Source organism: Tigriopus californicus, chromosome 8 (genome assembly GCF_007210705.1).
Source record: "Tigriopus californicus strain San Diego chromosome 8, Tcal_SD_v2.1, whole genome shotgun sequence".
NCBI classification, from domain to species: Eukaryota; Metazoa; Arthropoda; class Copepoda; order Harpacticoida; family Harpacticidae; genus Tigriopus; species Tigriopus californicus.
In genome coordinates, this window is record NC_081447.1 from 3,613,221 (window position 1) to 3,627,704 (window position 14,484).

Here is a 14,484-nt window from a genome sequence, read left to right on the forward strand (position 1 = left end):
ACTTTCTATTTCTAGTTATAATGTAGTCCATGGTATCGGAAAGAGAGGCATACTTGAGGCTTGGTAACAGCCTATTTTCAAGGAAAATTGAGCAAAGCAATAAAAGCATTCCAGACCACAGTAAGGAGCCCCTTAATAAGTAGATATTGGCATATTTCAATTAAAACTAATAAAAGATAAGGCTTGGAATCATGTCAAAGGCTTAGATGATGATGTGGCATAAGGTTTTGAACGGTTGGAATGACTCAGATTGATGCGTTTATCTTTAAAACCAAAGCAGTGTCCCCCAAAAGGTAAAATTCATTTGTCGCTAGAAGCGAAAGATATTGCTTATCTAAATCTATTTTAAGAGTTCCATGTCGTTCCCAATCTTTATTTATATGGACCAAATCAATAACAATAATCATAACGATAATCTTTATTGCGAGGATCCTTGCCTCACTGAATGGTTACAATTACTATACCAGTTAAGCACGTACTCCGTTTTTCAGGCTCTTTCTGGGTATTGCCACAGATAGAGGGGTGGAGGTTGTGGGGTGGAACCCTGGTGATTTAATGCGGTGTTATTCCCCCCTCAAAGTTTTGTCGTGATGGCCAAGCCAAAGCTAACCGAAAGTCAGGGGCTCTTGGCTCGCTGAATAATTTATGATTGTATGGCTTGTCTCTAAGCAACGTGGTCAATAAACCAAAACATTGTCAAGATTGCTGCATAATCAAGTAAAATATATTTGTCAAGTCTCCTTCGGTTGAGTAGTCATAATTTCGAATCAAGCCATTTTTTAAACTTCCCCGTCTTCAAGATCTGGATTGGCTTCAGAAATTTCATCTAGATCTGTTTTTCTGTCATCCTTGTCCTCTTGCTCTTCGGGACCCTTTTCAAGATCTACACCCTGAAGTTCTTCCTCTCCCTCCTCTTCCAAGTCACTTAAAGCCGCCATCGAAGGAGATTTGGACATTTCGCTGAGTTCTGTTTCCGTTTCTTCATTTTTCGCCGCATATTTCCAACCTTGTTGAGGCCAAACAAATTTCCATACCACCGCTCGGAATCGAGTGGACATCAAGCCCATAAAAATGAACATGACGACGCCAAACCAAGAGAAGAGCATAATAAAGATGGGATAGAAATCCGGGAGCTCATGATCAGGATAACGGATATAGGTGGGGTATCCGAAAAACCAAGTAATGGTCCAAATGAACACAGCAATGGCCATTCCCCGTCCTTGAGAAGCTAATTGATCGATAATGCTTTCTCGTCGGGTTTGAGGCGTGGTCAGATTGATGACTACGATTGCGCATAAGACTAGAGCAACCTATCAAATAGAAAGTTCATTGGGACATGGTTAAATCAAGTTCACAGAACAATCGATAGCAATCAAATCAATTACCGAAACGACTAAAAGGATTTGATAGAAGAAGACGAATTTCGTCGAATTCTCCCAACCGATGAAACACCGTGGATCCTTTCCATAATCGTCCCCATACAAAAACATGGTCAAGCCTATATTGATGAAAGGCAATCCATAGCTAAAGAACACATAGGTAGAGGTGTATCCACCGATAATGCCCATTGTCGTGGCTCGAAATGTAGCAAAGGCTTCAAAGGCCAGGAATAAGGTTGTGGTCATGAAGAAATATTGCTGAAGGCCAGAAAGCAAGATGTTGGTGGTACGCTCCTCACAAATGGAATCCAATTGCGCAATCAGCATCACGACAAATGAGATGAAGCAATTCAATGCAGAATGGAACCGGAGCAAGTGGAACATGTCATGAAGCAACCTGAAATGTTTTTACTTGAAATGGATCTTGAATAAAGCTTTACCCTTGGCTCTACTCACGGGGATAATCCAATGACCACCATTAATGGAACAAGGCACACTATGGAGAAAAAGAAGCCGCAATATTTGATCACCTTCACCCAAACCTCGTGATCGGGGACCGAAGGGTGCTCGACAATTTCTGCTACAACAGCGAATGTTCCAAAAGTGGAACACTCGCACATGGTACTGGTTTGCTCAGTGATGACGGTGGTGCAGCCAGACGCATCCCAACCACCAAAAGGTCCAAAGTTTGGATTGAAATAGGCACATTTTCGTTGTTCGATCTGTGAAAGAGAGGAGAGAAGGTTAGCTTTTCACTTTCGAGTGCCAAAGTGTTCCACTTACGTTGGAATCGAGGTCTTGGGTCCAAAGTAGTTTCCGTTGGCTAGTTTTCGTGTCATAATGCACGAACTTGATCTTGATTGGATTGTACTTCATTTGATCCGTGTCAATTTGACAATCAATAACTTTGGTGACATCTTGTGGATCTGGACCAACACCAAGAGCCATGGATACGCCTTTGCTATCTAGTTTGATTTGCTTGGAATAAATGTTCCTAAATGAATAACAAATGACAATTTAGCCTTTCAATTCCAATAACAACTATCTGAGTCTTGAACTTACGCAGGGTTCCTACGTAGAGGAGCCATAGCTCCGTATCCATCAAAAATAGCCTGAACAAACGTTATTGGGAGGTGGGCACATCTGGAGCTGTTTTTAAAGTGGAACCGGGTCGGAAATTCGATTTGGTCTGGATATTTCTCCCAACCTTGATGTGGATTGGTTGGGTGATTGGCATAAAACGAATGGGTTTCATGGAATGTTCCAGTTCTTTGGAACTGATTGGGATCGAACTTCATGGCTGAGAGCATTATCCCATCTGATTGGGCATGAATCACCATTTCATCTCGAGCCGCCGAGAACATGGGCGGGAAATCCTCGGCATAATTGATGTTGGCTGTTCTCAGGAGGTCTCGAGTGTACTCCATGATTTCCTTAACAACCTTGGAGGCTCCTTCTTCGCTTGGATCCATTTGGACCGACTTCCAACCTTCAACGTTCTCCCTTGTTGGAATGATGGGAAAGCTTGCGGATCCAACAACCTTCTAAAGAAGGGTGAGAAAAAAGTTGCTTGATGGGAAATGATGTTTAAAAAAATCTCTTACAAAGACTCCTAGAAGGTCCTTGGGTCGGACAAACGGCTCTCCCCTGGATAACAAGAGCTTTTCAGCTGTCATGGAAGCCAGTCGTTGCCTTTCATAACTGATTTGCTCGGCTGGATTTCGTACAAACTCAGTTTTGCCATATTGAAATGAGGTGGTTGCATTAGTGGTGTTCCTCAAGGCGTCCATTTTCTCCTCTTCATTATCTTTGATGAAATTCAGAAGCTGATCGTAGGACATTTCTTTACTTCGGGATCCATAGAGTCGGTAAGTGATCTCGCCAGCCGCTTCCAATTGCTCCGGAACATCCAAACGGACATGATCCAGTATGGACAACCATTCCTCATCAGAGATCCCGTCGTAATCAGGGACTAAAATGGACCCTCTTAATGCACGACACTAACTTTCAGCAAAACTCCCACACTCACCAAAGCCTCCCGTAAAGTATAAAGCTTCATCAAAGGTTTGATTTGTAATCAGTTTTCTCCCCCAAAAGGCCAACTCATCATATACACTGCCCGCCATTCCAAAGTCTCTGAAGGTGTCATCCTCGGAATTTCTATGACAACCCACCATAAAGAACGGACCCTTTTGAGCCATTGAATCACCAGTATTATCGAAAGTAGTTAACGATTCAAGCGCTGGGGCTATGGTCCATTTCCCCAGGTTCCCAAGGGTCATATCGGCCCCAGGTCGGGTCATTGGATGCAAAGCTTGCCCCACTCTCTTGGCATTGACAAACATCTAGTAAAGGAGATCCAAAGCTTTAAATTTCTACCTTGAACATGGCTTCTGTGGTGATTCGAGAACTTGGACAATTTACCTCCAATCCTCCACGAAGGTGGAACGGTTCATTGGAGGAAAAATTGGCGGCCGACCAACGAATACCAATGTTGCTCCAGGTCTCATTGACCAATTGTCCCGTGACCTTCAGATACCATACGTCCACTCCTGTGCTCACCACAGCAATGAGGTCAATACCTTCGTGATAAATAGCCATCCCGGGATAGGTCTTTTTAGTTCCAGTGTTGAAATCTCCTCCTGTAAATCGATATGTTGAATTGTTATGTAGTTTACCCTAAGGAATTTAAAGTTTACTCTTCGGACCTGTGCTCAATATATACTTCTTTTGATGTATCATTTTCACATTGAACACTTCATCGCCGTACAGAACTTTTTCCCAAATAGACAGTGAAAACCCGTTCAGACACTTCCCAGGGTTCCTCACGCATTGATCTTGATCCAACGCATAATTGGATTTGACCACACACTTCAAAATGGAAGAAAAAGACTTCAGTCGAATGTCTGAGCTACAAAGAAAATATATCTCACTTGTTTATTCCCAATATGAATGGCCTCTTCAAAGCCGAAGGGACCCACTGCGTTCTTGGTTGTGACGTTATTGGAGGTGTAACCTGTTGTGTTTCTCTCGGTAAGCAGAGGAAAGTGGTATTTGGTAGTTTGGTCATATCCAACATCTAAGAACACATAATATTGTTTGTTGACATATTGAGGTTAAATTTGGGCAATTTTATCATGAGAATATACAAAGGAGTTTCTTGGGAAAATTATTGATTGGAGTTTGTCGATATTTTTTTCTCTAGGCTCTCTATCAAGAGGGGAAAAAAAGCATTTGCAAAGAGAGACAAGATGTGAGAGATATATACGTTGCAATTAAATGCAATTGGGAAGATGATTAGATTCTACTATTAGAAGCGAGAGCTTATTTTCCTGTAGAAGGCTTTTTCTGGACATGGCATAGCTTTTATGAAAAATATCTCTTACCATAATTGGGAATTGCCGGTAAAACAATGATTCCATTGTTGGAGGTAGGAAGTGAACCTATTCAAACACTGAAAATAATAAATTAGATATTAGCAATCAATTCAATCTTAAAGGTGTATAATATGATTCCAAACAATTGGGAAATGTAATCCACACAAATGCAATTGGAGTGCAGTTCACCAATTGTTTTGGAAGAAAAAAACTAGTCATATGTATGTACATATCAAAGGCCAGAAATTGAGTCACGATTTCCTTACAAGAGACAAATCGTGACTAGAGCGAGAATAGACCTCGAAGTGACAACAAATCTTGGTTGCCCTGGTTTGATTGCTTTCAAGAAAGTCTAGAAGAAGGACGCCTTTGGGAATGCAAATACGAAAAAACCCAAGCTTGGTCGCAATAACAACCGAAAAGACGGCTTTCTAATTAACATTAAACGTTCCTCAAGATCCTGAATTGACCGAAAGAGATTCAAATTGCCTATTTGACGCCCAAATTTCTGGTTTGAGAAGCTTTTAAGGATCAAACTCACAAGGAAAATTGATATCTTCAACCTTGAACACGCCAAAAGAATTAATTTGAGAAGACTCACTGAAAGGCAACTTCAATTTTCAAAGGTTTTTCTCACATTTAAAGTAACCCCACATTTTGACCGCTCAATGTTCAAATATGATCAGATATCAAGAAAAAGCATATAAAAGTTAATATGTTTTTCTTCTACAACGTCAAACAATTTCAACTTGTCATTGGTTTTAGAAACAAACACCAATTCCAAATTTACATTAAGCATCAGTAAAGTTGAATATGTTACATTTTGATAGCTAGTGCAATCGAGCGGTTAAAGGGGCTATAAAGACTGGGCAAAAATCTTCTCCCCCGATGACGATGCCTATCACGGCATCCATTTATAAATTCCGATTGGCAATGTTTTGGACCAAATATTTTTGGGTGGGTATGCATTCCCAAGCATCAGTAAGAAAAACATTAAAATATATCAACAATGGCATGCCCTGTATCAGACAGGTTCTCCGCCTGTTGGCATGGTGAATGGTTTCGGCACGACTAACCATTTTCTTGACTAATGTTGGGGAGAGAGAATCAAACCAAGGACCTCGCTTATTCCAGAAAACTAGATTAACCATAACGCTACGTCTCGTTCAAGATTTGCCTCTAACTGGCGTATTCGATTCTACGCCATTTAGAGAGAAGATTCTTGCATTGCTTGGACTACCCATGGAGTACGTACTAGTACTCCATCGATTACCTCGTTGAATGCTCAGCAACACTAAGAAGGTTAACTGTCTACAACGACCCTATTATGCCAGTTCGATGGTAGCCCCAAATGAGTATTGTCCATAAATTTTGCTTAAAAGCAACAAATCAAATATTGACAACTGTAGGGATTTTGTAGCGTACTACAAAAACGTACATAACGTTTGACCTCCACTACATTATGATCCAATGAGAAAATAATTGTCCTCGGTGAACGTGTTTGTCCCATTAAAGAGGGCCGGGACATTGCAAAAGCGGTAAACAACGTTAAAGTAAGAATTTGTCTTAAGGGGTCAGATGCCATCTCTCTCGGTTGGACTGCTATGAGATATGTTCCAATGTAGTAGGGATGCTTTCACCCCATTTAACCCCAAAGCAATGATTTTTACCTCACCCTTGGGGAAGACCACATGCTGGTTCGCTCATTTTGGTTGTCAAAGCACCAAGTCATGTGGCAATAAATCAGTTCGGTCCCGTCTTCAGTTCGGTCCCGTCTTTTGTTGAGAGCAGTCGCAACATTTTGTTGTTCCTGATCCTTTCAAACGGCCGGTCTGAGTTTGTTGTTTTGTGTAAGTGGTCGCGTGGCTGCTTAAGGTAAGACACTTTTGTTCTTTAGCTTTCATTTCTTCCTATCTCTAGTAGTTTAGTCTTATATCTTTTATTTTTATGCTCATGTCGTATTTCACTTTTTTCGTCTGTCAATATATTTTATCCCAATTCTAGGTTATTTCATGTAGTTTTGGCTTAAGGAGTAGTTCATTTTGTTTTTATTGTAGGGTTTGTTCATTTCATGTACTTGTAAATGTAGTCGATTTTTCTTGTTGTTTACACTCCGTTTAGTTTCCTATTTTCAATACAAAATTGGGTTCTAGAACCTTCTTTTGTTCTATTCCATTCCCTTGATGTTAGCTTGTTCTTGTAGTCGAGTTGGTGTTTGTTGGCTGAGGCTAGCTAGCTGGTCAGCCAAGAGTAGGTCATCGTAGTCGACGACTCTTATCTCTTCTTCTCTGTTGGTAGCCCCAACCTAGCGAAATCACCTATTCTCTTCTTCTTGTCTGTCCCCAGGGAGTACGTTCCTCCTTGGTTTCCACCTAGCACGTGTGTTGTTTACCTGCTCTACAGCTGGTTCTCATTCACACGCGCTGGTTTCTCTCTTTGGCTCTCTTGGCTCTGTCTTCTTCTTCTTCGTCTTCTTCTTCTTTGTCTTCTTCTTCTTCTACTTTTTCATCTTTTATTTTCCGCTCGCTCATTTCTAACGGTTTTTCTCTTGAAACTGAAGGAAGCCTCCAGAATATTTTTCCATATTTTGTTCAGGTCTCAAGTATTTTCAATTAGGATCCCTTAAATAGCCTTGCTTTCAATAACCATGGAAGCTTTGTTGAAGGGACTTTCTGAAGGGGCTAGGAATTGTCTTGAGCTGGTTTTGGATGGGAAAACTCCGTCCTCTATCAATAAGCCTTTCATTATGGAAGCTTTAATAGCTTGGGTTGGTCACACCCAGCCACTACTTGACTGTGGGATGAACCAGTCAAGTGTAGGCAAAAGGGACACAGGCACTGACACTCTTGATTTGATTCAAACGCCCCTTGTAGTCAAAGAGGTCATAGAGGTCAAAAAGAGCATAGTAGGGAATGCTCTCGAAATTTGCGATGTCCATAAACGACAGAAATGCAAAAAGGCAGGCAAAGGGTGTAAACTGGCTCACCCAAAATGGTGTCCCAAACTTAGAGAGTTTGGCCTTCTCAAATTCAATGAGAAGGGCTGTTCCAAGCAGGGGTGTAGCTTTTTACACCCATTTATGTGCATGAGATCTTTGAGGCACAAGGTATGCCTCAATTTCAAATGCACAAAGGCCNCGAGATACCGTTAACATGAATTGGGCTACGTTTAAACGGAATAATCAAACCACACACAAGGGTGCTTGCTTGCTTGTCTTCCTATTCATGATTCCGATTCTTCCCCATCCACATGCAACAATCGCTCTCGGGGGATTTGGCTTTTGTTTTCTTGCTGATTCAACCTTCCTCAGTAAGGGTTGAAAGCTCATTCTCACAACTCAATGTTTTCGTGTCATGGTCTACGTCGGATTTACATACAGCGAAAAGTATTGTACAGTACTATGAATCTAAGCACCTTGTCGTGAAACCTGCCCCAAATGTTCTTCTTAAACAACAGAAAAAAAAAATGGGCGATTCTTTTACACTACTGTCTCGTCGTCGTTTTCATTCTTCACCAATTGACGGAGCTCTTCGTCCGTTCCATGCTCGGATTTGGGACGATCGATCTGGAACAAAGAGAGGAAAGAGAGTGATCAATGTAGAGGTCAGGGAAACGCTAATGGAGAACCCACGATCTCAGTGGTTTCATGTTACAATAACACACCAATGCTTGCTCAAACTGTTGTGAGCGTCTGTTTGTGTGAGATAAGTGAAAAAACGAGGTAAGAGGAGTGTCTTTCTGTTCACAGAAATCCGTTTTGGACGGATAAGACCGACCTCATTTGTAAAAGAGAACAAGCATTAGCTACGAATTCAAGCAAGTTCAGTGTCGGGAGGAAAAATATGAGATGCTGTCCGACTTTTTTTCATCATGAAACAAATATAAAGACACCAATATTTAGGTGCTTCGAAGATCAGGAGTAAACGCGAAGATTCCTCCACCATTGTTATACAAACAACGTGCCAAGCATTACTACAGCAGTAAATACATTGCGAAAGCGGAACATTTCATACCATCCTTCACTTTCCCTTCCTTCAACTCAAGTTTTCATGCTTCGTCACATTGATTTGTGTGTCTCGGGTAAATATGTGTAAAGAATGTGTGACCATTTAAACATTTACCTTCAGTAAACTGCTTCCACTAGAAATCATAAAAGGCTACTTGCAGACCATTTTGGAATCCAGTCATGCAAAGGCTCCGCAAGTTGCCAAATTTTAGTAAACACTATCTTGGAGGCTACAAACTTAGGTGCACGATGGAAATAAGCAACAAACCCAAGTATGCAAGCGTAGCTTTAAAAAAAAGGCTTCCATTGAAAAAAAAAAATCAACTAAGTCACATTGGTTGGTGTCAACCTTATCTCAATGTCATTTTATGCGATGGTCTTTGATTTTGCCCTGAAAGTTCAACACGTGCTAAATTAAAGATTGAATTAGTTTTCTATTGGGATAGGTGGGGACCAAGAGAAAGGGTGACCATTGCAAAATCAAATGGCTATTTTCGCATACCACTATTGTGTACAGGCACGAGTAATCAAATGACATGAAAGGCAATTACGATCATTCGATATTTTTTTTCGAAAAAGGAATTGTTACATTGCATTTCTAAAATTGCAACTTTACAACATTGCAACGAGCAAAAGAAAAAGAAACAAGACGTACATACGTGAGTAATTGAAAATTTGCAAAGTAAACTTTTAAGAATTTATGAGCAAGGCAAAATATTAATCCAAATAACGCAAGACAACAATTCTGAAAAGATCGGTTTAGTGTTTGAAACATAACTACAGAATTATGTACATTATTCCATTTTCTTGAAGAAACGTTGGAACAATGAATTCCTCACTTTGTACAAAAGAAGGGAAAAGGAATTGTACTTTGTTCCTTTTATTCAGACACGATTAATCCTTGCCAAAGTTTCAACATATCTTAAGTTTTATTTTCAAAGGTGCAAACTTAAAGAGAAAATTTTGTAATGAGCAATGCGCAACCTTAGGTGTGCCAATACAGTCTGTGAAAGGTTGTTCTCATGCTTGCCAGGACAATGAGAGAGTCTTGATCCTTCAGTTAGGTCTTTTGACTACCTACACACAATTAGCAATCCGAAAGAACCTTACTAGAGAAATCATGTACTCGGTAATATCCTAAATGGTGGGTGTGGTACTTCTTGATGCGCCTGTAACCTACAAGGTGATCGAATCAAAAGGAGAAAACGTGAATTTTGGTGCTAAACATAACCGTGGAAGAACTCACGTCACACTGTGGTATGTACACTACATTAAAAAAAATATTGTTCTTGGCTAATGAGCCGCCCATAAAATAATTTCATTGCCTATTTCTTAACCAAAATCGCAACCGTGGTTACAGAATGAAAACTACTGCTACGTTATGGTTCATGTTGAACAATTCCTCAACCGACAAAAATCAACGCTGTATGTCAGGTCAGACCACGTGTTTACCTTAATACGAATACCAGCGTCCTCTTCATCCTCTGTCACAACACTCATGCGTTTGGCGGACGACTTACGCTTCTTCAGTGACGATGCCCTGAAAATAGAGGTTGTGGTAAGTGACATGACCTTTAGCGAGGCTCGGTGAGGATCAAAGAAAATACCCTTGGTTGCCTTCGGAGATATCAGCTCCCGAGTTGCTTCCTTCAAAGCTTTTCCACACCCCACTTTTGTTCATCTCCTCCGAAATGTTGATGTCCGAATCCACGGGGATCTTCATGATATTCCCATTGGCCAGAGGAACCTCCACGCTAGACTCGGTGTAACGGAGACTGGCTCGTCGTTTCTCGAGCCCCGCCTCATAATCTGGATCCACCTAGAAATTCAAGGATGTGGTCTGGGATGTTGGCGAGGAGCATTGATTTCTGGGGGACTTACCTCGGAATCAAGTTCCTCTTTGTTCAGTTTCTCACGGCGTTTAAACTCGGGAAGGATGTCATCCAGGATCTTGAGTTCTGTCTTGCTGAAGACCAAATCCAGCGACTTCCTAACACCCATCATGACAACCAACTGAATAAGACGAAAAAATATTGTTTTCAGAGAGCCAATTTTAGACCATTTGTGCGCAAGGCTTTTACTTGGCCAGCAAGTAGTAATAAGTAGGGTGAAACTTTTTCGCTTAGAAAGAGCAATCGAATATTCGAATGTTCTAATTTTGACGGAACTGTAGACTCATTTTTGAAATGTCTCACCATTATTGGAAAGAGGATTGACGTCTCCTTGATGTCCTTAATGATCCAAAGGCCGACGAGACACGCAAATTGGACACACGTGAATAAGTGGACCCGATTTATGGGCACGCGCCTCAAGTAAGGCAAATCCGGCTGGTATTTTTTCGGCATAAAGAACAACAACAGTCGATCGAAGAATTGCAATCCGTTCAGTGAAGCCACACCCATATACAAGAAGACTCCGTACAACACTGGCATTGGAATATGCTTCAGCATGGGACCCAGGAACACAGAGACACCAATGAAGATGAAGATTAATACGTGGGTGACTCGTTGTTCCCGAATGCCCAAGAATTGGGGCTTCTCGCCGGGGGCGGCACACTCGGATTCGCGGGTCAAGGACTTGACGTGGTTGATAGAGAGCACAGTGGCTGCCACAAACCAAGGTAGGCCGAAGATGGAGCAGAATATGATCAATATCATGACTATCAAAAGATCCAAGTGATAGCCGCTTCCTTTCTGTAAGACAAAGGCAAAAGAAATAATTCAGTGTTAAAAAAAAAATCGTTAGTGGAATGGGTCCTCGACGAAGTCGGCCCTTATTACTAGTATTTGATCTTGTACGCCACCCAAAGAGGGTAAATATGCTTGACAAGCCTCATATTGTCAGTCAACACGCCTCCGAGGTTGTCAATATGCATTACGGACGACAGCCACCAATTTGCCGTTGTTACGCATCGCAAACAACCACATCACGAGTCGTTCCTTTGCCTTTCTGCCAGGTCCCCAAAAGGCACTCTTTACCAATGATAGACGAGCATTTTCTACATTCCTATGAGGCTACTATCGAATGATGTACTTTGTCGGATAAAATCCTACCTTCAACTTGTGCTCCTTTCTGTTCACAATGACAGCGGTGATTTGTTGATCCATGAAGATGAGAATGGTTGCCAAAATGGCCGGGAACATGGCCACAATGGGTGTAAACCAGGGATTGTTCCCAACGGGGTGGATCAGCCAGCCACGTCCACTCCAAGTGGGCCGAAGTGTGCTGGGCACCATCAATTTGGGTGTGTCCACTCGCACAAGATAGTCGGTCAAGGTCATGGAGAAGATGGCGATGATAACTGCGAAATCTGAGATCGTGGCTCGAACATTGGTTGGGAAGAAAGTGGCCGTTTTGAAGTTCTTGAGGTGATAGGCGATTAAGAACGTGCCAACAAATAGGAGGACACTCATCAAGTAGGCGTTGGGATAGTAATGGCAGCCAACCGATTGGACTCCCATTACCAAAGTTCCATTTGTGGAGGTGAACTGGAATCAAATGGCACAATCAGTATGAGGTGGATGGATGTTCTTCTGTTGAAATCTTACTTCACATGGGAAAACGAAGGGTTTAGTCTCATTGAATGCCAGGAAATCAGAGGATGTTCCGTAAATGGGTAGGAGATCTTTCTGGTTCGGTTTACAGAAGCAATCCGACTCGTGGATGGGCTGGTTGTCCGAGATGTGCATTAGCTTCTCAATTGCCTTTTTAATGAAAATGAACGCAATCAAGGTGGCAAAGTTCTCCTCCGTGAATCGCGTGATGTAACACACGAAAGCACTGGCATCCGTGGCCACGAGTAGCAACAAGAAGAAGCCCACCCAAATTCCGACACAAAACCGGAAAGGTAGGTATTCCCATTCGAGTTTCCTGCATGGCAATAAGACACATAACCATTAGAAGTCGTTTCTACGTAATTAGATTATCCTAACTTAAAACCCAACCTGCAAGCGTCGTAGAGGATGGTTTCAAAAACGAGGATGGGTCCGGTTGAGCCCAAGATGGTCAGGGGCTGGCCGGAAAATAATCCATAGACCACGCCCACCACAAATCCGGACACAAGTGATTCAATGGCTGCTATTCGGTTTTCCGTGGCGTCTCCCAACATGCCGCCAAAGGTGATAATGGGGGTCAAACAAGCAAAGTAAATGAAAATGAACGATGCGATACATTGAACGGAAATGGCATCCGTGAAGTCCGAAAGGTAACTGAAATGAGGAGGAGAAGAGCAACTCATCAATCACCCGAGTAGCATACGTGGATATCGAAATATTGGTTACGAACAATGGGGCTACTCGCTTGACATCGTTAATCAAGCCTCCAAAGAGACGTCCCGTTCGGACTAAACCAGTCTCTTCTCTCTGTTTTCGCTCCTCTTCCTCCTCATCCACTTTCTCCTCTTCTTTCTTGGGTTTCTTGCGGTTCTCTTGGGAAGGAACCAATTGCGGAGGCTCGATCCGAATGGAGGGATCCCATTCACCCGGAGGAAGAACCGTGACCGCGTCCAGGAACTCGTCTAATCCTGCCAAAAGATGTTCACGCTTCTTCGCTTTATAGGCCACGTCGTGAAACACTTCATCGGACATGATGGTGGCTACAGCTCGACCAATCTCGTGATATCGACCCACATTCGTCACATTGTCACCCTGGAAACCCAAATAGTAACATCATTGATCGGCATCTTCGTGCTCGTTAATCTTCACAAATGCTATATGAAGATGAGAGGAGCTAAAGTGTGTCTGGAGACTTGAGTCCTTGGCTATCTTTTGTACTCGAAGGGCTGGCATTGAGTCGCATAATGAGTGTTCCGTACGAATAAAAGGCTACTTTTTCGTCATCCAGTTGTGTGGTAATCTGGGAGGACAAAAGGATCTTGTCTATTGAAGATTACTTGAAGCGGTTGAGTTGCTACTTGGAAACCAGCTTCTCATTCTAAAGAGAATGCGCCTGAATTCTGATACGAATCTACTCTACCTCGGTGGACTTTGTGGCGTGAATCCGCGTACTTGAGGAGATTGCGGAGAAGCTAATTAGTTGCAACATCAGTGATGACTTGTATTCATATGTAAATACCATCGTCATAAATCCATGCACTATACTTACGGGTGGTCCCAGAAGAATGAAGATAAATCGAGTTGGAACAGGGACCTCTGTCAAATCACCCAAGAAGACGGCCTCACTCAGACGAATAAATGCGGAGAGCGGCTTATCCAGAATGTTCAATTCACCCACCAGAATATTCGAGGCCTCGACTCCTTTAGGGAGCTTCTTCATGAAGTGCGTGTTCATCTGAAATGAACCCAATCAAGAAGACGATATGAAGGGACACTTTCATCCAAAGATCTATTTCCTACAACAGGGTTTGAACCAACGCCATTTGGACGGGAAGAAAACTTTTGCCTTAAACCTTGCTCACATTATATGAGGTGGGATGAAAGTGACATAATGAACATGAGAGTGATTGAAAAGCTCACCTTGCCGCTGATCTGGTTGGTGCTTTCGTTGCCATTGATTTCGGCGTCACTCTTGTGGCTTCGATTAGGAGGATCGTCTCCATTTCCATTGTTGAATCCAGGAGCACCTTCAAGGGAAATGGTCGCATGAAACACGAGCATTCAAGATGGTCTAGCAAAACCGGTTAGATGATTAGGAACCAAGATCATGACCAAATGCAATCAAAATTCAGAAATCCAAGGAAGCGGGAGAGGGAGTATCGCGGTGG

General features: G+C 42.2%; 2 protein-coding genes across 2 annotated transcripts in view; both read right to left on the bottom strand.

Moving 5' to 3' along the window:
• Window positions 1-439: 439 nt before the first annotated feature.
• LOC131884539 (uncharacterized) lies at window positions 440-4,822 on the bottom strand (the record flags this gene model as incomplete). The annotated part of the gene is given in 11 exon segments (XM_059232361.1): window positions 440-1,310; window positions 1,386-1,776; window positions 1,836-2,101; window positions 2,163-2,373; window positions 2,442-2,923; window positions 2,984-3,351; window positions 3,409-3,724; window positions 3,804-4,021; window positions 4,088-4,250; window positions 4,313-4,458; window positions 4,766-4,822. Coding segments are annotated over 11 exon segments (3,149 nt in total), but the record flags the coding sequence as incomplete, so codon positions are not given.
• A 3,302-nt stretch (window positions 4,823-8,124) lies between these two features.
• The window catches only part of LOC131884540 (sodium bicarbonate cotransporter 3-like), an 18,159-nt gene continuing 11,799 nt past the window's right edge, over window positions 8,125-14,484 (bottom strand). The window contains exons 8-18 of the mRNA XM_059232362.1: window positions 14,237-14,343; window positions 13,866-14,051; window positions 13,047-13,408; window positions 12,707-12,970; window positions 12,311-12,632; window positions 11,816-12,250; window positions 10,958-11,455; window positions 10,644-10,775; window positions 10,370-10,581; window positions 10,215-10,302; window positions 8,125-8,321 (exon numbers count right to left, since the gene is read on the bottom strand). Of these exons, the coding sequence (XP_059088345.1) occupies window positions 8,235-8,321; window positions 10,215-10,302; window positions 10,370-10,581; window positions 10,644-10,775; window positions 10,958-11,455; window positions 11,816-12,250; window positions 12,311-12,632; window positions 12,707-12,970; window positions 13,047-13,408; window positions 13,866-14,051; window positions 14,237-14,343 (2,693 nt within the window). The 3' untranslated portion in view covers window positions 8,125-8,234. The remainder of the gene's footprint in view (window positions 8,322-10,214; window positions 10,303-10,369; window positions 10,582-10,643; window positions 10,776-10,957; window positions 11,456-11,815; window positions 12,251-12,310; window positions 12,633-12,706; window positions 12,971-13,046; window positions 13,409-13,865; window positions 14,052-14,236; window positions 14,344-14,484) is intronic.